This window comes from Rhinopithecus roxellana, chromosome 14, assembly GCF_007565055.1.
Source record: "Rhinopithecus roxellana isolate Shanxi Qingling chromosome 14, ASM756505v1, whole genome shotgun sequence".
NCBI classification, from domain to species: domain Eukaryota; kingdom Metazoa; phylum Chordata; class Mammalia; order Primates; family Cercopithecidae; genus Rhinopithecus; species Rhinopithecus roxellana.
The window spans coordinates 19,348,870-19,374,360 of NC_044562.1; the positions used below are offsets into that span (position 1 = coordinate 19,348,870).

The window sequence follows — 25,491 nt, forward strand, 5'->3', positions numbered from 1 at the left end:
GCAGCCCTGAGACTGCAGCTCTGTAAACTACCATTTAAAAAGCCTGGTTGGTACATGCCTTGGCTGAATCCCTCAACTCTCCTGCTGTCCAGCAGGAACACAGCCAGCAGGGAGGCAGGCCTGCTGTCAGACTCATAAAATCTTTGCTATATTGCCTTTTCTCTTCCAATATCAGAACCCCTCGAGTAGCTATCCTGAAGTGAACCCCCTCCCCCAGTATCTTAACAGGAGCTTGACCCCTCCCCCCAATATCTTATCAAGGGCAGGGCTTGGAAGATGCCTGGAACAGGCAAGAGACTGGTGAGGTCTGCAGGTTAGCCAGCACTCAGAAGGCAGTGGAAGGCTTTTGACTCCAATCTCTGGCCCAAATCCCCATCTCCAGGTTTTTGTGGAAGACAGAAAATCACAGTCTCAAGGAACAATGCAGCATTCACTAGACATATAGCTCTGGGGAAGGTCCTACAGTGGTTAGAAAATAAAATGGAGGCAGGGCACCGTGGCTCACGCCTATAAACCCCGGCGCTTTGGGAGGCCGAGGCAGCCAGATCACTTGAGGCCAGGAGTTCGAGACCAGCCTGGCCAACATGGTGAAACCTCATCTCTACTAGAAATACAAAAACTAGCCAGGTGTGGTGGTGTGTGCCTGTAGTCCCAGCTATTCAGGGGCAGGAAGTGGGGGCGCTGAGGCATGAGAACTGCTTGAACTTGGGAGGTGGTGTTTGCAGTGAGCTGAGATCGTGCCACTGCACTCCAGCCTGGGCAACAGAGAAAGACTCTGTCTCAAAAAAAAAAAAAAAATGGATCTTAACTTGAAAATGAACATGAAATGTGTTTTATGAAAGTTTACTTTAGAGTGATCTGCATAGAAACATGTCTGGTCCACAATTTAAGAAGTTCGGCATGCCCGGACTGATTGAAATTCAGTCAAAAGTAAATAGCCTTCCACCAATATGATTGTTCTTTTCTTTTTCTTCTAATCTCAGTCACATTTTCTTCTCTTTTTCTTTATTTGACAACCTGGTTGTTCTTAAGCCAACAATGAATTTTATAAATATTTGCCATAAAGGAGTTAATGATACTGCACACAGACAGTAAGACAGTGAACCACTCAATCCAGCAGACGTTTTTTTTTTAACTTCGCCTCCCAGGTTCAAGTGATTCTCCTGCCTCAGCTTCCCAAGTAGCTGGGATCACAGGCTTGCACAACCACACCAGGCTAATTTTTGTACTTTTAGTAGAGACAAGGTTTCACCATGTTGGCCAAGCTGGTCTCGAACACCTGACCTCAGGTGATCCCCCTGCTTCCACCTCCCAAAGAGCTGGGATTATAGCTATGAGCCACCACACCCAGCCCAACTTTTGACTATTTAAGAAAGCAAAACAAAACAAAACCTTGCTTCTCTAAACAAAACAACAACAACAAACTATCACATATACACACACACACACACACACACACACATATAAAAAACAAAACTATCACATACATATATACACACACACTCTAGATATATTTATATAGGGTCTTGCCATGTTGCCCAGGCTGGTCTTGAACTCCTGGGCTCAAGAAATTCTCCCACTTCAGCCTCCCAAAGTACTAGAATGACAGGTGTGGACCACCACACCTGGCCTATCACATACTATTATTGTTAAGTAATGGAATTTTTTTTTTTTCAGATAGAGTCTCGCTCTGTTGCCCAGGCTGGAATGCAGTGGCACGATCTCTGCTCACTTCAACCTCCACTTCCCAGGTTCAAGTGATCCTCAGCCTCCCGAGCAGCAGGGATTACAGGCGCCCACCCCCACGCCCGGCTAATTTTTGTATTTTTAGTAGAGATGGGTTTCACCATGTTGGCCAGGCTGGTCTCAAACTCCTGACCTCAGGTAATCCACCCACCTCGGCCTCCCAAAGTGCTGAGATTATAGGCATGAGCCACTGTACTCAGCCTAAATAATGGAATTTTTTAAAGAATGTTGATTATCAAAGATCCACTCAGAGTTTGCCTTCTAAATGAGATTAATATGCTTGATTTTTTTGAGTTTCAATGCTTAGTCCTGGCAATGTCAGTATTTAGCCGTGAGATCCTCCTTTCTGAATCTCATGGCAATAATATTTATTTCACAAGGATATTATAACAAAATGAGTGAAAGTACTTGATATTAATATAAATAACATTGTTAACTATAACTAATAAGAATCTCTAAGGTGTCTTCTAGTTTTAAAACATTACTATTATTATTATTTTTTTTCTTTAAATTCTTTATTTCATGTTCGTTTCAGCAGTATTGAAATATAGGCTTCTCATACACACAATTATTTTATAGATTCAGAAGTGAAGTGCTGCATGAATGTTACAAATCATAACATGATCCAAATTTATAAGAAAGTACTTTAAAAATCAGACAAAAGACTTAAGAATTATTATGCTAAATTTCTAATCCAAATGTAAAAACAAGAATAGAGGATATTGGCAATGCTAATACTCAAAACGGGTTTACCCCAGTTTGTAATTCCTCTGTTCCTCTCCTACCTAAAACCTAAGAAAGTATTCATTATAAACTGGAAGTAGAGAATTCTTAAAAAACCAACTGGATAATGAGTTGGATGATTCTCTTTACAGGTACAATTTATTTTTCAGCAACCTGTAAGCCATGGAAAGAGTAACTCCATATCCAATAAAAAAACTCAAAGCTCTATTTGGCTGGGGAAGGGGTGTCAAATATGAAATGGTGTGGTAGATCCGTGCTCCAACAAAGAGTCTGAAGTGCAGGATGGCTGTAGAGAGGTCGGGACCATTCAAGGAATACAGGAGGCCAATTCCAAGAAATGGAACAATATTTTCAAGGTCATTCAGGTGGGCTCTGCGTACACGTTCTACTCTGTCATCTGTTCGAAGATACTTCTTGGCATTTTCTCCTTTGCCAAATGTTACACAATCTTCTGGATTGGCAAAAACCTTTCTTGTCATTCTATAGAATGCAGTTGTAGCACTCATAAGCATCATTTTTGAAAGAATAATTGTTGCATAGGAGGCAAAAGCCATGAATACTTCATCGTCCATTATGTGGGTGAGGTCAACCATTTTTTCAATTTTGGTCTGGACTCTTAAAAAGAGGTGAGGCCGAGGAGGAGGAAGCAGGAAGCCTGTCAACATTACTATTATTATTAATTTTTTTTGAGATGGAGTTTTGCTCTTGTTGCCCAGGCTGGAGTGCAATGGTGTGATCTTGGCTCACTGCAACCTCCGCCTCCTAGGTTCAAGCAATTCTCCTGCCTCAGCCTCCTGAGTAGTTAGGATTACAGGCACCCACCACCACGTCCAGCTAATTTTTTGTATTTTTAGTAGAGACGGAGTTTCACCATCTTGTCCAGGCTGGTCTTGAACTCCTGACTTCAGGTGATCCGCCCACCTTGGCTTTCCGAAGTGTTGGGATTACAGACATGAGCCAACGTGCCCAGCTATTATTATTCTTTTTGAGACATTCTTGCTCTGTTGCCTAGGCTGGAGTGCAGTGGCATGATCAGGGCTCCCTGGAGCCTCAATCACCTGGGTTCAAGCAATCCTCCCACCTCAGCCTCCTGATTAGCTGGGACTACGGGCACGTGTCACCACACCTAGCTAATTAAATTTTTTTTTTTTTTTTTTGTGGAGATCAGGTCTCACTCTGTTGCCAAGGCTGGTCTTGAACTCCTGGGCTCAAGTAATCTTCCCAAGGCATGAACACTGCACCTGGCAAATTTTTATTTTTAAGGAGTAATTATTAAAGAGTTTAGTTGAAGAGAGTCCCTTGAGAGACACATTCTAAAGTAGATGAAGATTAAACAATGTAACAACTGGGATTTGCTTCACAATAGTCCAGTGGGAACCGTGGGTTTCATCTATAGGTTTGGGTCACATTTTGAGTATTGCTGAAGCTGAGTTATGAGTACATGGGAGTTAGTTAAAAACCATTCTGGCCAGGCATAGTAGCTCACACCTGTAATCCCAGCACTTTGGGAGGCCGGGGCAGATGGATCACCTGAGGTCAGGAGTTCGAGACCAGCCTGGCCAACATGGCGAAACCCCATCTCTACTAAAAATACAAAATTAGCCAGGTGTGGTGGCAAATGCCTATAATCCCAGCTACTCGGGAGGCTGAGGCAGGAGAATCACTTGAACCTGGGAGGTGGAGGTTGCAGTGAACCAAAATCACGACACTGCACTCCAGCCTGGGCAACAAGAGCGAAACTCCGTCCCCCGCCCAAAAAAAAATTCTGTCTGCTTTGTATGTTTGAATTTTTCATATTGAGAAGGGCTAAACTAATTAATTGGGAAGCAATCGGGCTTAGATGTCACCAGTGTCCTGAGTTCTTATGTAAGCAAACTGAAACCCAACTCAGAACAGATGGTTGGGCCAGGTGCAGAGGCTCACGTCTGTAATCCAGCACTTTGGGAGGCTGAGGCGGGAGGATCGCTAGAGGCCAGGAGTTCAAGAACAGCCTGAGCAACATAGTGAGACCCTGGCTCTACAAAAAAAAATTTTTTAATTAAAAAAATGTTTTTAAAATATGGATGGTTGTAGCATAGGAAAAGGAAATTTCTGCTTACCCAATCAGAAATTGCCAACTAACCTCTAACTAGAGACTTTACCAGTCAGAAACTGCCAACTAACCTCTAACCAGGGAATTTCCACTCTAACCAATCAAATATTTTGTTTTCCTTCAGAAAACACCATATAAAAGTTTTCCCCTTAAGCGCTTCCCAGTAAAGCCCAAATCACTTGGTTGTTTGCCACTGCCCAATTCATAAATATTAAAGCATAAAATTATATTTACTTGATTTTAACTTCATTAATGGAGTCTACATGCTAACCAAGGATTTTTTTTTTTTTTTTTTTTTTTTTTTTTTGAGGCAGAGTCTCACTCTGTCGCCGGGGCTGGAGTGCAGTGGCCGGATCTCAGCTCACTGCAAGCTCCGCCTCCCGGGTTTACGTCATTCTCCTGCCTCAGCCTCCCGAGTAGCTGGGACTACAGGCGCCCGCCACTTCGCCCGGCTAGTTTTTGTATTTTTAGTAGAGACGGGGTTTCACCGTGTTAGCCAGGATGGTCTCGATCTCCTGACCTCGTGATCCGCCCGTCTCGGCCTCCCAAAGTGCTGGGATTACAGGCTTGAGCCACCGCGCCCGGCCCTTTTTTTTTTAAGACAGAGCTTCGCTCTTGTTGTCCAAGCTGGAGTGCAATGGTGTGATCTCAGCTCACTGCAACCTCTGCCTCCTGGGTTCAAGCGATTCTCCTGCCTCAGCCTCCCAAGTAGCTAGGATAAGAGGTGTGTGCCGCCATGCCTGGCTAATTTTTGTATTTTTAGTAAAGACAAGGTTTCATCCTCTTGGCCAGGATGGTCTTGAACTCCTGACCTCGTGATCTACCCGCCTCGGCCTCCCAAAGTGTTGGAATTACAGGCGTGAGCCACCGTGCCCGGCCAAACCTAGGATCTTAAACACTAAGATTTTTTCCAAGGAAAAAAATAACAGTTTTCTGGTTTTTAAGGATCTAACATTGTATATCTAAGTACATAATTGCATATCAATATTTCAAGTGATAATATATTTGAAACTTCTTTGACAAAATCTACTACTAATTAATGAGAACTTAACAGCGGTTCATAATATGTTCCCTTCCTTACCCTGAAGATGTAAATTCTCTAGGAAGTCTTCATGGATTTCTTTTGCTTCTCCAGGTTTTGTTGATCGATACTCACTCCTTAGAGAGATCTTCCACCATCTAAAGATTACCTATAATTAAATACAAAGTGATATGAATTAAAATTGATTTCAATACTAACAGTTACATTAAGTTTGGTGTTTTGAAAATTCGCATAAGGCTACATGAGTATAAGGCTACATAAGTCCAACATTCACTATAACTTTGCAGTCTGGCATCATATCAAATTAGAAGTAAGCTCTGGGCATCAAAGAACATTTTCCTTAGAGATTAAAATCACAAAACCATAGTGCTGGAAGGAATCTTTAAAATTGATCAGGTCAGGCTGGGCACGGTGGCTCACACCTGTAACCCCAGCACTTTGGGAGGCCGAGGCAGATGGATCACGAGGTCAGGAGATGGAGACAATCCTGGCTAACATGGTGAAACCATGTCTCTACTAAAAATACAAAAAAATTAGCCAGGGATGGTGGCGGGCGCCTGTAGTCCCAGCTACTTGGGGGGCTGTGGCAGGAGAATGGCGTGAACCTGGGAGGTAGAGCTTGCAGTGGGCTGAGATTGTGCCACTGCACTCCAGCTTGGGCAACAGAGTGAGATTCTGTCTTCAAAAAAAAAAAAAAAAAAAAAATTCGATCAGGTTGGCTGGGCACAGTGGCTCACACCTGTAATCCCAGAACTTTGGGAGGCTGAGGTAGGTGGATCACTTGCGCTACTCGGGAGGCTGAGGCAGGAGAATTACTTGAACCCTGGAGGCAGAGGTTGCAGTGAGCCAAGATTGCGCCACTGTACTCCAGCCTGGGTAACAAGAGCCAAACTCCATCCCCTGCCCATCCTCCCCACCAAAAATAAAATAAAATAAAATAAAATAAAATAAAATAAAATAAAATAAAATAAAATAAAATAAAATAAGATTAGGTCAAAGGCTGGGCATAGTGGCTCACATCTGTAATCCCAATACTTTGGGAGGTTGAGGTGGGAGAATTGCTTGAGCCTGGGAGTTCTAGATCAGCCTGGACAACATAATGAGACCCCGTCTCTACAAAAAAATTTAAAAATGAGCTGGGCATTGTGGTGTGCTCTGTAGTCCCCACTACTTGTGAGGCTGAGGTGGGTGGATCCCCTGAGCCGGTGAGGTTGAGGCTGCAGTGAGCTGAGATCGCACCACTGTACTCCAGCCAGTATGACAGAGTGAGACCCTGTCTCAGAAACAAACAAACAAACAAGCAAAAATTCCATCAGGTCAATCAATATCTGATTGATATTAAAATCACCCAGAGCCAAATGGTTATTTGTTTCTGGAAGATGTCTGAGAATAAACATTCCATAATTTGGGGAGCTAATTCCAAAGAAATTGCTCAGTTCTTCTCCTTCCTTCCCCGTCTACAGGGCAGACAAGATGAGTGGATAATTTTCCCACAGAAAGCAAAGTTACATGGACAGAGATGGGGAAAACATCGGTATGCTTAGTTTGATGCATGAAAAAGTGTCATTACACAGGACACTTCTTGGTAATGGATCTGCTGATAGCGCATTTGTCTTCTTTGAGAATTTTGGTTTATCTGAAGCAAACTTCATTTCCATGGTTATGGACTGTACTTAAAGGCTGTGTTGATTTCATGGCAGTGTCAACTAATAGGCCTGATGAGAAGCCTCTTGAAACATATCTTATGTTTTTAATCCTGTAATGGAGCTGGGTAGGTAATTAAGATGACAAAACTTCCACTAATTTGAGAAACAGACCAAATTATGTCCACATTTGGATGAAGGCTAGGAGGACAAAGATGGGAAATACAGTCACATGGGGGGCTACAGCTTCAACATTAGAATTTGGCAGGAACACAATTCAGTTCACAACAGAGAGGTATCAAGCACTGCAGTAGAAATGGCATGCATTTTACAGCAACACAGGCCTGGACAATCTCTCCGCACTGCAATATTCCTTTCCATTAAACATTATTTAATATTAATAGGCAAGGCCCCTATGTTACAATGACAGTCGGTGATCCTTCCAGCCAGATCAAGCAACAAAATCCTTGGTTGAGTGGGGGATTCCAGAACAAATGGAGATCGAGCCCAGGGCACCGCTCCAGAAATGTTACATTGCTGGGCTTGCTTCTTAACTTGTTCATAAAAAGGCAGAGAGATGCCTATACAATCTGTTGGCCTCATATCTTGCATACCATTCATTTCATCAAGGAAAAATTATTTTGACATTCCTTATACTAACTAATGAACCCTCTGGTACTGATTTAGAAGGCAACATTTGCAGTGCTTGTCACAGTGGCCACTGGAGGACACTCCATGGCACACATTCAAGTTAAGTTGCACACACAGATAAGCTTCCCACTGGCCCCTCCGAGGTATTTAAAGTAAATTGCTGAGAATCTAACTTGCTTAAGGAAACATGGCTAGCTAGGACCAGAATCCAAGTCTCCTCACTGCTAACTCATAAACACAAGAGTTCCCTTGGAGGCCTGACGCTTTTTTTTATGTACAACCTTCACACTACAACTCGTCAGACTACAGAGCAGTACACAGAAAACTAATGTTCACAATCACAGCTTAACTGCAAGATTCGATTATGTTCCATGTATTGTACTTATTAAAACAGAATTAATAATTTTCTTCTTCCTTTTTTTAAAAAAACAGGGTCTTGTTCTGTCACCCAGGCTGGAGCGTAGTGGTATGATCCCAGCTCACTGCAGCCTCGACTTCCCGGATTCACGTGATCCTCTCAACTCAGCCTCCTGAGTAGCTGGGACCACAGGCCCGTGCCACCACCCCAAGCTAATTTTTGTATTTTTTGGGTAGTGATGGAGTTTCGCCATGTTGCCCAGGCTGGTCTCAAACTCCTGGGCTCAAGTGATCTGCCCACCTCAGCCTCCCAATGTGCTGGGATTATAGCCATGAGCCACTGTGCCCAGCCTAATAGATACATGTAAAGTTTTAAAGACTTTTTTTTTTGTTTTTTGAGATGGAGTCTTGCTCTGTCCCTAGGCTGGAGTGCAGTAGCGCGATCTTGGCTTGCTGCACCCTCTGCCTCCCGGGTTCAAGCAATTCTCCTGCCTCAGCGTCCCGAGTAGCTGGAATTATAGGCACCCGCCACTGCACCTGGCTAATTTCTGTATTTTTAGTAGAGACAAGGTTTCACCCTATTGGCAAGGTTGGTGTTGAACTCCTGACCTCGTGATCTGCCAGCTTCGGCCTCCCAAAGTGGTGATATTACAGGTGTGAGCCACTGCGCCTGGCCTAAAATTTTAAAGACTTTTTTTTTTTTTTTTTTGCCGAGACGGAGTCTCACTCTGTCGCCCAGGCTGGAGTACTGTGGCCTGATCCCAGCTCACTGCAAGCTCCGCCTTCTGGGTTCACGCCATTCTCCTGCCTCAGCCTCCTGAGTAGCTGGGACTACAGGCGCCCTCGCCCTCACGCTCAGCTAATTTTTCGTATTTTTAGTAGAGATGGGGTTTCACCATGTTAGCCAGGATGGTCTCGATCTCCTGACCTCCCTGACCTCGTGATCCGCCCGCCTCGGCCTCCCAAAGTGCTGGGATTACAGGCGTGAGCCACCGTGCCCGGATAAGACATTTTTAAAAAATATGTAACACTCCATGAATTTCCATGTCATCCTTGTGCAGGAGCCGTTCTAATCTTCCCTGTATAGTTCTAGTTTTAGTATGTGTGCTGCCAAAGCAAACACAATAATATTTTCTAACACTTATTTTTTCTCAAATTGGTAATTTTTTTAAGTGATAAAACCCTATATTGGTGAGGACAGGGAAAAATGGAAGCGCTTTAAAAAAATCGTTGAGAGAAGTGTCAACTGGTTTGGCAATACCTATCATAAACCATTCAGGTTTCCATGCCCTTTGACTCAGACATCCAACTTGCAAGAGTTTTCCTAAGGAATTTATTGATGAGCTACACTATATACATAGATATATATACACACACACACACTATATATATATATATATATATTTTTTTTTTTTTTTTTGAGATGGAGTCTTGCTCTGTCCCAGGCTGAAGTGCAGTGGCAGGATCTTGGATCACTGCAACCTCCGCCTCCTGGGTTCAAGTTATTCTCCTACCTCGGCCTCCCGAGTAGCTGGGATTACAGGTGCATGCCACCATGCCTAATTTTTGTATTTTTAGTAGAGATAGGGTTTCACCATGTTGGCCAGGCTGGTCTCAAACTCCTGACCTCATGATCCTCCTGCCTCAGCCTCCCAAAGTGCTGGAATTACAGGCGTGAGCCACCACGCCCAGCCACAATTATTATTATTATTATTATTTTTTTTTGAGACGGAGTCTCCCTCTGTCGCCCAGGCTGGAGTGCAGTGGCCGGATCTCAGCTCACTGCAAGCTCCGCCTCCCGGGTTTACGCCATTCTCCTGCCTCAGCCTCCTGAGTAGCTGGGACTACAGGCGCCCTCGCCCTCACGCTCAGCTAATTTTTCGTATTTTTAGTAGAGATGGGGTTTCACCATGTTAGCCAGGATGGTCTCGATCTCCTGACCTCCCTGACCTCGTGATCCGCCCGCCTCGGCCTCCCAAAGTGCTGGGATTACAGGCGTGAGCCACCGTGCCCGGATAAGACATTTTTAAAAAATATGTAACACTCCATGAATTTCCATGTCATCCTTGTGCAGGAGCCGTTCTAATCTTCCCTGTATAGTTCTAGTTTTAGTATGTGTGCTGCCAAAGCAAACACAATAATATTTTCTAACACTTATTTTTTCTCAAATTGGTAATTTTTTTAAGTGATAAAACCCTATATTGGTGAGGACAGGGAAAAATGGAAGCGCTTTAAAAAAATCGTTGAGAGAAGTGTCAACTGGTTTGGCAATACCTATCATAAACCATTCAGGTTTCCATGCCCTTTGACTCAGACATCCAACTTGCAAGAGTTTTCCTAAGGAATTTATTGATGAGCTACACTATATACATAGATATATATACACACACACACACTATATATATATATATATATATATATATATATTTTTTTTTTTGAGATGGAGTCTTGCTCTGTCCCAGGCTGAAGTGCAGTGGCAGGATCTTGGATCACTGCAACCTCCGCCTCCTGGGTTCAAGTTATTCTCCTACCTCGGCCTCCCGAGTAGCTGGGATTACAGGTGCATGCCACCATGCCTAATTTTTGTATTTTTAGTAGAGATAGGGTTTCACCATGTTGGCCAGGCTGGTCTCAAACTCCTGACCTCATGATCCTCCTGCCTCAGCCTCCCAAAGTGCTGGAATTACAGGCGTGAGCCACCACGCCCAGCCACAATTATTATTATTATTTTTTTTTTTTTTTGAGACGGAGTCTCCCTCTGTCGCCCAGGCTGGAGTGCAGTGGCCGGATCTCAGCTCACTGCAAGCTCCGCCTCCCGGGTTTACGCCATTCTCCTGCCTCAGCCTCCCGTGTAGCTGGGACTACAGGCGCCGCCACCTCACCTGGCTAGTTTTTTGTATTTTTAGTAGAGACGGGGTTTCACCATGTTTGCCAGGATGGTCTCGATCTCCTGACCTCGTGATCCGCCCGCCTCGGCCTCCCAAAGTGCTGGGATTACAGGCTTGAGCCACCGCACCCGGCCCACAATATTTTTTAATAAGGATGGTTGTCATAGCTGAATTATGATAATAAAAAATCAGAATCCAGCTGGGCGTGGTAGCTCACACCTGTAACCACTTTGGGAGGCCGAGGCAGTGGGATGATCCTCAACCCACTGAATTTTGGTGGGATGACATGAGAGAATATCCAAAGTGCCCTGCACAATGCCAAACACAGTGTATGATCCACAGGGGCAGGTCTTCCCTCCTCCTCTCTCCCTTTGTTCACTTGCTGGTCACTTACTGGTCAGTCCTTCATATTTATAATAATAAATTCAGTTCCAAAAGCCAGGAGGTCAGAAACATATTTTTTTCGTCAACTGTCTAATAGTGTTCAATCATACATATACTTCGTCGAGATCTATTTTCCTAATCATAATCTTCAAAAATAATAATTTCAGCTTTCAGTCGGACCTGGTATTTGATTTTCCTAATTACCAGTAATTGTTAAGAATTGGATACTTGGTAGGCCGGGTGCAGTGGTTCATGCCTGTAATCCCAGCACTTTGGGAGGCCGAGGCGGGCAGATCACCTGAGGTCAGGAGTTCGAGACTGGCCTGTCCAACATGGTGAAACCCCATCTCCTCTAAAAATACAAAAATTATCCGGGTGTGGTGGCAGGAACCTGTAATCCCAGCTACTTGGGAGGCTGAGGCAGGAGAATCGCTTGAACCCAGGAGGCGGAGGTTACGTCATTGCACTCCAGCCTGGGGGACAAGAGCGAGACTTTGTCTGGAAAAAAAAAAAAAAAAGAATTAGCTACTTGGGCCAGGTGCAGTGGCTCATGTCTATAATCCCAACAATTTGGGAGGCCAAGGGAGGAGGATCACTTGGGCCCAGGAGTTCAAAACAAGCCTAGTCAACACAGTGAGGCCCTGTCTCTACAAAAAATTAAAAATAAAAAAAATTAGTTGGGCATGGTGGTGCGTGTCTGTGCCGAGGTGGGAGGATCACTTGAGCCCAGGAGGTTGAGGCTGTGGTGAGCCATGATTGTACCACTGCACTCTAGCGTGGGTGAAAAAATGAGACCCTGTCTCAAGAAAAAAAAAAAAAGTCAAATTAATAATCTTCAAACACAGTGGATGGGATCGGGAATCTGTGGCAGATGTTGTTTGCCACACAGCATTCATTTGCCCACCTGCCCTTCCTTTTGTCCTGTATCCTCTTTTGCACATAGCTTGTGCTTAGAATATGGGCCTCATCAGTAGCTCTAGGAGGCAAGCCCTGATCGGTCTAAGTCATTTCTGGGTAGATTTTTTCCCCCCTGCCAGCAATTGGTATGGGCATAGGCACATGATAAAGTTTTAGCCAATGAGATACCAGAGGTCTGCTGGGACTCTGAGAAAGATTTTATCACTTGTTTTTTTTTTTCTTTTTTTTTTTTGAGATGGAGTCTTGCTCCTGTCACTCAGGCTGGAGTTCAGTGGCGTGATCTCTGCTCACTGCAACCTCCACCTCCCGGACTCAAGCAATTCTCCTGCCTCAGCCTCCCAAGTAGCTGGGATCACAGGTGCACACCACCATGCCCAGTTAATTTTTTATATTTTTAGTAGAGACGGGGTTTTACCATGTTGGCCAGGCTGATCTCAAACTCCTGATCTCAGGTGATCTGCCCACCTCGGCCTACCAAAGTGCTGAGATTCCAGGCGTGAGCCACCTCACCCGGCCATGAGGTTTTATCACTTGTAAAAAGAGACACAATAAAACACACCCCCTTTTGGTGCACTGACAATTTTTGTGTGTTGATGCAATTGCTGGAATTGCTGCAGCCATTTTGGACTATGAGGGGAGCCAGGAAATTAAGACAATGGTTTTATATCACTTATTTCAGAGTTACTGAAAGAGCTCTTTAATTCATTAGGCATGTATTTTAGAACATTATTGTTAGTAATTATACTAATTCATTCATTTCCCTAGTAACATATTAATTTTAATATGACAAATCTATATTATCCATGAATATATCTAAAAAAGGAAAATATAAGTGGAATAAACAGACTAAAGTTCTCCTAAAAGTTATCTATCTTCAGGATATGAGTGTTCTGAATCATGTCCTAAATGAGTGTCTGCAGTGTTTCACACGGAATATTGTCTTCTGTGACATCAAGAGCATTGGTGATAACAGTAATGAGGTGCTGGGCTATTAACCTGGCACTGCAATTACATAGAGCTGGCTTCCTTTTGATTTCAACTCTGGGAATGCTGTACACATGTGTCAGGCTCCCGCTATGCCCTCCCCTAACCATTTACAGCCTAGGTTAAAAGTGTACTCTTCTTTAGCTTCTGGATTTTCTTCCAAACCGCTGCTTTGATGCTCAGGTTTCTGAGTTGTTTCCAGTTTCTGCCTATTACAATATATATAAAAAATATATATATATTTTAAATAGAGATAGCATCTCACTATGTTGCCCAGGCTAGTCTTGAGCTCCTGGGCTCAAACAGTCCTCCCACCTCAGCCTTCCAAAGTGTTGATATTACAGGTGTGAGCCACTGTGCCCGGCCCCAAATAAAGTTTTTATAAACACTTGTGTGTAGGTTTTTGTATGAATATAAGTCTGCATTTCTCTGGGATAAATGCCCAGGACTGCAATTGCTGGGCCATATGGTAGCTGAATATTTAGTTTTTTTTGCCACTGTCAAAATGTTGGCACTTAAAATGGTAATGGGCATTTTACATTCCTATCAACAATATATGAATGATCCAGCTTCTCTGAGTCCTCACCAGCATTTGGTAGTGTCACCTTTTTATTTTAGCCATTCTGATAGGTGAGTAGTGCTGTCTCACTGTGGTTTTAATTTTTGAACATCTTTTCATGTATTTATCTGCCATTCATATATCCTCTTTGGTGAAATATCTCTAAATGTCTTTTGTCCATTTTCTACCAAGATTGTTTGTTTATATATTGTAAATACTAATCCTCTGTCAGATATGTGGTTTACAAATATTTTCTCCTATTCTGTTCCATCTCTTAGCAGGGTCTTCACAGAGCAAACGTTTTTAATTTTGACAAAGTCCAATTTATCAGTTTTATTTTATTTTTATTTTTTTGAGTCTCACTCTGTTGCCCAGGCTGGAGTGTGGTGGCGTGATCTTGGCTCACTGCAACCTCTGACTCCTGGGTTCAAGTGATTCTCCTGCCTCAGCCTCCGGAGTAGCTGGGACTACAGGCATGTGCCACCACGCCCGGCTAAGTTTTTGTATTTTTAGTAGAGATGGGGTTTCACCATGTTAGCCAGGATGGTCTTGATCTCTTGGCCTTGTGATCCGCCTGCCTCAGCCTCCCAAAGTGCTGGGATTCCAGGCGTGAGCCACAGTGCTTGGCCTGAATTTTTTTTTTTTTTTTTTAAATTTGTGAGTGTGGTGGCCTCCAGCTGTAGTTCCAGCTACTGGGGAGGCTGAGATGGGGAGGATTGCTTGAGCCTGGGAAGTCAAGGTTACAGTGAGCTGTTGATCGTGCCACTGCACTCCAGCCTGGGCAACAGAGTGTGACCCTGTCTCAAAAAAAGAAAAAAAAAACAACTTTGATCTTGGTAGAATTCTAATCATGCATCTTTAGATTTTGGTAATGCTTGAGAAAATTAAATATATTCAGTTCGTGATTATAGACTGAAATGCTTTACAGAATTTGCTCAAGTTTGTAAGGGGTATATAAATTTAAGACAATTTGTACCTGGTGTGGTGGCTCATGCCTTTAAGAGGCCGAGGTGGCTGGATCCCACTTGAGGTCTAGAGTTCGAGACCGGCCTGGCCAACATGGTGAAACCACGTCTCTACTAAAAATACAAAAATAGCCAGATGTTGTGGTGGTGCATGCCTGTAATCCCAGCTACTCGGGAGGCTGAGGCATAAGAATCACTTGAACCTGGGAGTCAGAGGTTGCAGTCAGTGGAGATTGCACCACTGTACTCCAGCTTGGGCAACAGAGTGAGACTCCATCTCAAAAAAAAAAAAAAAAAGAATTTGGCCAGGCATGGTGGCCCATGCTTGTAATCCCAGCACTTTGGGAGGCTGTGGAGGGTAGACTGCTTGAGATCAGGCGTTTGAGACCAGCCTGGGCAACATGGCAAAATCCCAGCTCCACAAAAAATACAAAAATTAGCCAGGCATGGTAGCACATGCCTGTAGTCCCAGCTTGTAGCGGGGCTGAGGCAAGGGGATTGCTTGAACCCTGAAGGTCAAGGCAGCAGTGAGTGGTGTTCCTGCCACAGCACTCCAGCCGGGGTGACAAAGCAAGACCCTGTCTCAACAAAACAAAACAAAAATTGAAGAGAATTAAATTTACTAGCTGTGGCCGGGCGCGGTGGCTCAAGCCTGTAATCCTAGCACTTTGGGAGGCCGAGACGGGCGGATCACGAGGTCAGGAGATCGAGACCCTCCTGGCTAACACGGTGAAACCCCGTCTCTACTAAAAATACAGAAAACTAGCCGGGCGAGGTGGCGGGCGCCTGTAGTCCCAGCTACTCAGGAGGCTGAGGCAGGAGAATGGCGTAAACCCGGGGGGCGGAGCTTGCAGTGAGCTGAGATCCGGCCACTGCACTCCAGCCTGGGTGGCAGAGCGAGACTCCGTCTCAAAAAAAAAAAAAAAAAATTTACTAGCTGTATAAGTTTTATGTATTTAATTTATATGTTTAAGACAATTTAAGTTTGTAAACAGTGCATAAATGTTTGAGATTTTAATTTGTGAAATGTATAAACATTAATCAAAGTACAATGAAAATGAGTATTTTAAGTTTTAACACAAAATTATTTTATTTATAATTGAACTTACTAGGTTTTTTTTTTTTTTGAGACAGAGTCTCGCTCTGTCGCCGAGGCTGGAGTGACTGGCGCCATCTTTGCTCACTGCAATCTCCGCCTCCCGGATTCCTGCCATTCTCCTGCCTCAGCCCCCTGAGTAGCTATGACTACAGGCGCCCCCCAAAGCCCGGCTAATTTTTTTTTTTTTTTTTTTTTTTTTGTATTTTTTTTTTTTTTGTATTTTTAGTAGAGACGGGGTTTCACCATGTTAGCCAGGATGGTCTCCATCTCCTGACCTCGTGATCCGCCCGCCTCGCCCTCCCAAAGTGCTGGGATTACAAGCGTGAGCCACCGCGCCCGGCCTATAATTGAACTTACTAGGTTTCTAAGTTGTGTGTTGAAAGTTTAAGGGAAAATATGTTTTTAATTCGTAACTTTAATTGAATATTACAATATTTAATACTAATTAAATATTAAAAATAATTATAAAATAGAACTCAAATCAGATTACAAATATTGATTTAGGAATAAATGATTTAGGAACCACTGGGTGGCAATTTGAAAAAAGAAAATTCATTCATGCCTCACACCAGGAAAAAGTGCAAGTAAATCAAAGATCAGCATATAGGTGAGGTGCAGTGGCTCAGCCTGTAACCCCAACACTTTGGAGGCTGAGGTGGGAACTTGGGTCCAGGTGTTTGAGACCAGCCTGGGCAACATAGTGAGATCTCTGTCTCTACAAAAAAAAAAAAAAAAGAAAGGAAGGAATAAAGAAAGGGTCTGTGTGTTAAAAAATCAGACCATATAAGTGCTAGAAGGAACAAAATGGTAAATTCCTTTAACACGTTTCAAACTATGTCTCAAAATCCAGAAACAATCAAAGACAGACTGATAAATTCTACTAAATAAACATAAAAACTTTTTGCATGGAAAAATCTCCAACGACCTTCATAGAAATGTTTAAGGCAGCTTAGTTCATCATAGCTCCAAAATGGAAATAACCAAAATAAACACCAACTGGTAAATGGGTGAGTACATCCATATGACAAAATGTTACTCAACAATAAAAAGAAATACTGATACATGCGCCGGGCACGGTGGCTCACGCCTGCAATCACAGCACTTTGGGAGGCCGAGGCGGAAGGATCACAAGGTCAGGAGTTCGAGACCAGGGTGGCCAACACAGTGAAACCCTGTCTCTACTAAAAGTATAAAAATAAGCCGGGTGTGGTGGCAGGCGCCTGTAGTCCCAGCTACTCAGGAGGCTGAGGCAGGAGAATCGCTTGAACCCGGGAGGTGGAGGCTGTGGTGAGCCGAGATCACACCACTGCACTTCAGCCTGGGCGACAAAGCCAGACTCCGTCTCAAAAAAAAAAAAAGAAAAGAAAAAAAAAAAAAAGAAAGAAATACTAATACATGCAATAACAGTTGAATCTCAAAGCGTTAAGCTAAGTGAAAGAAGCCAGACAGAAAACGCTATGGTCCATAACATTCCATTTATGGCACGGTAACAAAGAAAAAACAGAAATCAGATCAATGATACCAAAGATTAGGGATGGAAGAGGAAACTGACCACAAAGAGATATGAGGACAATTTCAGGTTGATGGAAACAGTCTATATCTTGATAATGACAGTGGTTATACATTTTCTATTTTTTTTTTTTTTTTTTTGAGACGGAGTCTCGCTCTGTCGCCCGGGCTGGAGTGCAGTGGCCGGATCTCAGCTCACTGCAAGCTCCGCCTCCCGGGTTTAAGCCATTCTGCTGCCTCAGCCTCCCAAGTAGCTGGGACTATAGGCGCCAGCCACCTCGCCCGGCTAGCTTTTTTTGTATTTTTTAGTAGAGACAGGGTTTCACCGTGTTAGCCAGGATGGTCTCGAACTCCTGACCTCGTGATCCGCCCGTCTCGGCCTCCCAAAGTGCTGGGATTACAGGCTTGAGCCACCACGCCCGGCCTATACATTTTTTAAATTCATACAACCTGAAAAGAGTGATTTTTACTGTATTAAAGCATACCTCAAATGTGATTTGAAAACAAAAACTATCAAAACAAAGTAAAAAATAGAATAATGATAAACTGTGAAAAACATTTGCAATTAATATTACAAACAGGCAATCTCCCTAAAGAGTTTGTAGAAAGAGAGAAAATATCAACAAATAGTTCACAGGGAAAAAAAATTCACATGCCTCACAGACATATAAAAAGATGCTCAATTTCACTCATAATAGTAAAGCATATTAAAATCATATTGAAATATTATTTCTCATCCATCCAGACTAGCAAAATCCAAAATAATAAAAACACACTCCATTTGCAAGGATCTGGGGAAACAGGAACTCATTGTTGTGGTACAAAATGTATGGAGGGAAATTTGGCATAATCTAATAAAATTATGGATGCTTTCATTATTTGACTCAGCAATTCCATTCATAAGATTATATCCTGCAGATAATAGTGCCCCACATAACAAATGAAAAGGATACATGTATAAGTTTCTTCATTGAGGTATTAACTGGCAAAAGCTAAAAACAAAAAACAAAAAAAAACACCTGGGGGCCAGGCACAGTTGCTCACACCTGTAATCCCAGCACTTTGGGAGGCCAAGGTGGGTGGATCACCTGAGGTTAGGAGTTCGAGACCTGTAGTTTGAGGCTGCAGCCTGGTTAACATGGTGAATCCCTGTCTCTACTAAAAATACAAAATTAGCCATGGTGGTGCCTGCCTGTAATCCCAGCTACTCGGAAGTCAGAGGCAGAAGAATCGCTTGAACCCAGGAGGCGGAGGTTGCAGTGAGCCAAGATTGCACCACTGCACTCCAGCCTGGGCGACAGAGTGAAACTCCATCTCATAAATAAAGAATAAATGCCAAGGCTGCTGAGTGCAGTGGCTCATGCTTGTAACCCTGGCACTTTGGGAGGCCGAGACAGGAAGACTAGTTGGGGCCAGGAGCTTGAGACTAGCATGGATAACACAGTGCAACTCTCTCTCACAATAAAATAAAATAAAATAAAATAAAACAAATAAAATAAAATAAAATAAAAATTAGGTGCAGTGAGCCGAGGTGCATGCCTGTAGTACCAGCTATCTGGGAAGCAGAAGTAGGAGGATTGTGTTAGTTCAAGAGTTTGAGGCTGCAGTGAGCTATGAATGTACCACTGCACTCCAGCCTTAATGATAGAGCAAGATCCTGTCTCAAAAAAAAAAAAGAAAGAAAAAAGATACCTAAATTAACCTTTATTCATTATCTAATAATTTCAGGAGTTAGAAAATGAATATGGGAAGAAATACACCCCACATGCAACAGTTCACAACAATAAAATACCTAAAAATAAATAACATAAAGAGTATAAAACCTAATTTTTTTTTTTTTTTGAGACACTTTGTCACCCAGGCTGGAGTGCCGTGGCACGATCTCAGCTCACTGCAACCTCTGCCTCCTAGGTTCAAGTGATTCTCAGGCCTCAGCCTCCCCAGGACAGGTGCATGCCACTGTGCCCAGCTAATTTTTCTGTGTTTTTTGTAGATATGAGGTTTTGCCATGTTGGCCAGGCTGGTCTCAAACTCCTGGCCTCATGTGATCGGCCCAGCTCTGCCTCCCAAAGTGCTGGGTTTACAAGAATGAGCCACCACGCCAGGCCAAAAACCTAATTTTAAAACTATTCTGCCGGGCGCGGTGGCTCAAGCCTGTAATCCCAGCACTTTGGGAGGCCGAGACGGGCGGATCTCGAGGTCAGGAGATCGAGACCATCCTGGCTAACACGGTGAAACTCTGTCTCTACTAAAAAAAAAAAATACAAAAAACTAGCCGGGCGAGGTGGCGGGCGCCTGTAGTCCCAGCTACTCAGGAGGCTGAGGCGGGAGAATGGCGTAAACCCGGGAGGCAGAGCTTGCAGTGAGCTGAGATCCGGCCACTGCACTCCAGCCCGGGCGACAGAGCGAGACTCCGTCTCAAAAAAAAAAAAAAAAAAAAAAACTATTCAATTTTATTGATGGCCCTAAAGCCAATACCTGAACAAACTGAGAGGCATTTTATAGTCTAAGATTAAAATTTTAATTTCCTTTTTAAAAAAACTACCCCTTCCCAAATGAATATGTAAACCTAATGCAATGCCAATCAAAATTCACCGTTTTCAGGGAAAGAGGACAAAATTATTTTAAATTCATATAGTAAAATAAATGTGGCCAGGCACGGTGGCTCATGCCTGTAATCCCAGCACTTTGGGAGGCTGAGGAGGGCGGATCACGAGGTCAAGAGATCAAGACCATCCTGGCCGATACGGTGAAACTCCATCTCTACTAAAAACACAAAAATTAGCTGGGCGTGGTGGTGCATGCCTGTAGTTCCAGCTACTTGGGAAGCTGAGGAAGGAGAATGGCTTGAACCTGGGAGGTGGCGGTTGCAGTGAGCCGAGATCGCACCACTGCACTCCAGCCTGGCGACAGAGTGAGATGCCGTCTCAAAAATAAATAAACAAATAAAATACAATAAAATAAATGTGTGAAAATTGCCAAGAAAATCTTGGGAAAAAAATTGTTTCTTGCAATATGTTAGAAAGTAATATAAGGCTATTATAAATAGCATGGTATTTGTATATAATAAATATTTTGGTGGAAGAGTTCGGCAGTATCTTCAGGTATATATGGAAAAGGTAGGATTTTAATTTGGGAAGAAAGGATAATTTACTTAATAAACACTATTAACATGATAAGCCACTCATCTAAAAGGAATAAATTTATTTGTTTATTTATTTATTTGAGATGGAGTCTCGCTCTGAAGCCCAGGCTGGAGTGCAATGGCGTGATCTTGGCTCACTGCAGCCTCTGCCTCTCAGGTTCCAATGATTCTCCTGTCTCAGCCTCTTGAGTAGCTAGGATTACAGGTACCTGCCACCACGCCCGGCTAATTTTTGTATTTTTGGTAGAGATGGGGTTTCATCATGTTGGCCAGGCTGGTTTCGAACTCCTGACCTTAGGTGATCCGCCCGCCTCGGCCTCCCAAAGTGCTGGGATTAAAGGCATGAGCCACCGCGCCCAGTCTAAAAGGAATAAATCTAAACTGCTACCTCCAACCACACTCAAAAATAAATTCTATGCTGGGTGTCGTGGCTGAACACTTTGGGGTGGCTTGAGGCTAGAAGTTTGAGACCAGCCTAGGCAATGCAGCGCAACCTCGTCTCCACAAAAAACTGAAAAGTAAAAATAAAAATTAGCCAAGCATGGTGGCACATGCCTGTAGTCTCAGCTACTCATGAGCCTGAGTCAAGAGACTTGGTTGAGCTCAGCTGTTCGAGGCTGCAGTGAGTATGACGGCACCAGTGCACTGCACTGTGGGCAACAGAGTGACATCCTATCCCAACACCCCCGCTCCACAAAAAACAAAGACCAGGCATGGTGGCTCACACCTGTAATACTAGCACTTTGGGAAGCCAAGGTAGCAGGATCGTTTGAGCCTACGAGTTTGAGACCAGCCAGGGTAACACAGCTCACCCCACCTCTACAAAAATAAAAAATTACCCAAGTCTGTTGGCACGCCCCTGTATGCAGTCCTAGCTACTCAGGAGGCTGAGGTAGAAGGATCACTTGAGCCCAGGAGGTCGAGGCTGTAGTGAGCTATGATCTTACCACTGCACTCCAGCCTGGATGACAGAGCAAGACCCCATCTCAAAAAAAAAAAACAAATAAAAATAAATTCTACATGGATATGAGAAATGCCAAAGTAATACTATAATTTTTAATAATAATAAATTTTATAATAATTATTATAATATCAATTTCATTTCAGAAAAGGGTACAGGAAACAGGGATAGCACCCCCACACTAAGAATCACTATGCATGCTTTCAATACCATCCTTACTATCAGGCTGAAACCTTGAAATTAGAACTTTAGAGTTGACTGATTAGAAGCTGTTATTTTAACTGTACAATTCACTAGAGATGGTAGTTATTCATTTTGCTTCCTCTCCTAGGTCTTTATATCCAGAAATGTAACTTTGGCAATATTCTTCACAGAAAAATGTTCTATTGGCTGGGCACGGTGGCTCATGCCTGTAATCCCAGCACTTTGGGAGGCCGAAGCAGGCAGATCACGAGGTCAGGAGATCGAGACCATCTTGGCTAACATGGTGAAACCCCATCTCTACTAAAAATACAAAAAATTAGCTGGGCGTGGTGGCGGGCACCTGTAGTCCCAGCTACTTGGGAGGCTGAGGCAGGAGAATGGCGTGAACCCGGGAGGCGGAGCTTGTAGTGAGCCAAGATCGCACCACTGCACTCCAGCCTGGGTGACAGAGCAAGACTCCATCTCAAAAAAAGAAAAAAAAAAAAAAAAAAAGAGAGAAAGAAAAAGAAAAAAAATATTCTATTACAATAAAGCAAACTGGAGAATTCATGATTGCTGTCATTTTCTCCTCACCATGCATAAAGACTTGGATGTTTACACCTCAGACACAATCTCACATTAGGCAGATTTTCTGAAAGCAAAACTTGCTCAAGATTTTCCACGAGGGAAGGAGGATAAGTAAAGTATAAATACCAATGGTAAAAATCTTTTCAAAAGAAAATAAGGGAGGCCGTGCTCAGTGGCTCACACCTGTAATCCCAGCACTTTGGGAGACCAACATGGGAGGATCACTTGAGGCCAGGCATTCAAGACCAGCCTCGGCAAAATAGCAAGATCCCACCTCTTTCTATTAAAAATTTAAAAATTATTTTGGAAAAGAAAATGAAGGCAAAATCTAACATGGGAACTTATGATTCAGAAAAAAAAGTCATATAAGCAATAAGAGGCTACAAGATGGATAACCTAAGTGGATGGAATGTCACTGTGTTCTACAGTGTGAAGGAACAATGGGGACTTTGAGAGCATCCAAGCAGTTTTGGACTTAGAGGGACATTCCAGCTCAAGGACTTACTAACTGGGTGACCTTGGGTGAGTCTCATCATCTGTTTCTTCAGTGTCAAAGAGATAATAATGCCTTGGTCACAATGTTTTGGGAGGATGGAAATGAAATGACACATGTAAACATGCCTAGCACAGTACCAGGAACATTTTTAGTATCCTCTCCCATTAACTTATTACTGGAATTTGTTTACAGATAGGGCAAGAATATAGTCATAGTTCCCTAAGGTTGATGGGAAGAAGCACAGGTCCACTCTTGCAGCGGGACACCGTGAGACATCACTCCCAAGTGCAGAGGGACGGGGTGAGTCAACGCCATACCAATCAATTCTAACACATGCTTTATAGAGGCCGGGCCCCAAAACACTTGAGGTGTCTGCAGGTAAGTGTGCTAAAAATTTCAAAGAAATTCAGAGCCCTCTATAAACAATAAGAACAAAAAAAAAAGAAATTGTAAAGGTCAAACAGATGGAAGTGAAGGTTTTTTTTTAATTTGTTTTTTTTTTTAATTTGCATTAGTACAATATTATCTTCTAGAACAAATCTCTGAAAAGATAATACAACCTGGAATCCTGTATCCAAAACCTTCCCAGATACGGGCAGGCAAAGTGACTAAGAAGGTACAAAGGCCCCAAGTATCTATGGCTCCACTGTACTGAGTTCACCTTGGGATATACCTGACTCTAAGCCTGCAAGCTACTTCCTCAAAAAGTTACTATTTACAATTTGAAGGTGTCTATACTTTTACTTCTGGTACAAAATTGTAATCTAGTAGTAAAAATTTATTTTAAAAATTTGGCCCAAGTTTCTTGAGGGCACAGCTAGAAGGAACTCTGCTAGTGTCTAATCCCCTGGCGGGGAATGAGGGAAATGCCAGGTCCAGCTGCTTGAGAAGCTGACTGTTACCCTTGGATCAGACAAACATTTGCTATCAGAAACAAAATTTTTCTCTCTCATCCCTTTCTCTTAGCAGTGAGAGCTTAATTTATTCTTATTGACTCATTCCCTATTACTGCTTGCCTCAAATGCATCCCCAGGTAGAGTCTTATTACTCAGAAAGAATCACCTCATTGTTTGTTTTGTTTTGGAGACAGAGCCACACTCTATCGCCCAGGCTGGAGTGCAATGGTGCGATCTCGGCTCACCGCAACCTCTGCATCCCCAGTTCAAGCAATTCTCCTGCCTCAGCCTCCTGAGTAGCTGGGATTACAGGTGCTCGCCACCACACCAAGCTAATTTTTGTATTTTTTTTTTTTTTTTGAGACGGAGTCTCGCTCTGCCGCTCAGGCTGGAGTGCAGTGGCCTGATCTCAGCTCAATGCAAGCTCTGCTTCCCGGGTTCACACCATTCTTCTGCCTCAGCCTCCCAAGTGGCTGGGACTACAGGCACCCGCCACTATGCCCGGCTAATTTTTTTGTATTTTTAGTAGAGACGAGGTTTCCCTGTGTTAGCCAGGATGGTCTCGATCTCCTGACCTCGTGATCCGCCCACCTCGGCCTCCCAAAGTGCTGGGATTACAGGTGTGAACCACCGCACCCGGCCTTGTATTTTTAGTGGAGATGGGGTTTCATCATGTTGGCCAGGCTAGTCTCAAACTCCTGACCTCAGGTGATCCGCCTGCCTCGGCCTCCCAAAGTGTTGGGATTACAAGCGTGAGCCACCTCCCCGGCCTACTTCATAGTTTGATTTCTGTGCCTCCTTCAGTCTCTCTCCTATGCAACGTTTCCCTCTTTACTGTGTGGCTTCCTTTCTTCCTGCTGCGAAATGCCTGCATGTATGCCATTTTCAGTGCCTATCTGCCAGTGAAAAGAATATCCACTAAAGCATTTGTGTTTCTGGGAATTAAATATTATAAACTTATTAAACATAACAAAATTGGATATCGTTTGGTGAAATCTTCCTCTGCTCCTGTTATGAACTGAATTGTGTCCCTCCCAAATACATACTTCCTGGAAGCCCTAACCCCCAGTGTGATGGTATTTGGAGATAGGACCCGTAAGAAGGATATCGAGATTATAAAGTCCTATGGGTAGAGTCCTAACTCAGTTAGGATTGGGGTTCTTAGAACAAGGGCAAGAGAGCCCAGGGGTGTTGTTGGGGCTTAGAAAACAATACCCCACTGGATGATGCTTTGGCGCTGAGTGCTTTGAACTAAAGGAGAACTAGAGTCTCTCTGACCTTTTCCTGCCCGTCCGCCTCTTGTCCCTTTTTCTCTCCCAAAGTGCAGGGAGAGGTATTCTCTGAATTTCCCTTATCTGCCTTGAGATCCTTCAGAAAAATCTGAATGGTCCTGCATCCCCCTCCACAGGAATCCCATCATGTAGGGAGACTGACTGACCACAGGAAAGAAGACCAAAGGTTAACACCAAATATCCGGACAGACTTTGTCACAAGTTATCACCTGTTCTTCTCACCCATTCTTTCTCTCCCTCAAATCATTTATGCTCCCCTAAGCTGTCTGCATCCTTCCTTCCCTCTCCCCTGTCATGAGAGCATATAAGCTTCTAAATCGCACTGCTTTGGGGGTATTTACTTTTCTTT

General features: G+C 43.4%; 2 protein-coding genes and 2 non-coding genes across 6 annotated transcripts in view; all 4 read right to left on the minus strand.

Annotated features, from left to right (window-relative positions):
• Positions 1-25,491, minus strand: part of FBXO36 (F-box protein 36) — a 97,770-nt gene that overhangs the window by 35,465 nt on the left and 36,814 nt on the right. For all 3 annotated transcript variants that reach the window (XM_030917081.1, XM_030917080.1, XM_010370762.2), the window contains one exon: positions 5,664-5,772. In XM_030917081.1, the coding sequence (XP_030772941.1) occupies positions 5,664-5,772 (109 nt within the window). The remainder of the gene's footprint in view (positions 1-5,663; positions 5,773-25,491) is intronic.
• LOC104668124 (microsomal glutathione S-transferase 1) lies at positions 2,249-3,144 on the minus strand. The gene has a single exon (XM_010370761.2). It carries the CDS (start codon positions 3,081-3,083, stop codon positions 2,616-2,618), a length of 468 nt encoding a protein of 155 aa, XP_010369063.2. The 5' UTR covers positions 3,084-3,144; the 3' UTR covers positions 2,249-2,615.
• Positions 9,292-9,398, minus strand: LOC115893447. The gene has a single exon (XR_004053443.1). It is a non-coding gene; the product is annotated as a U6 spliceosomal RNA (small nuclear RNA).
• Positions 10,305-10,411, minus strand: LOC115893308. The gene has a single exon (XR_004053326.1). It is a non-coding gene; the product is annotated as a U6 spliceosomal RNA (small nuclear RNA).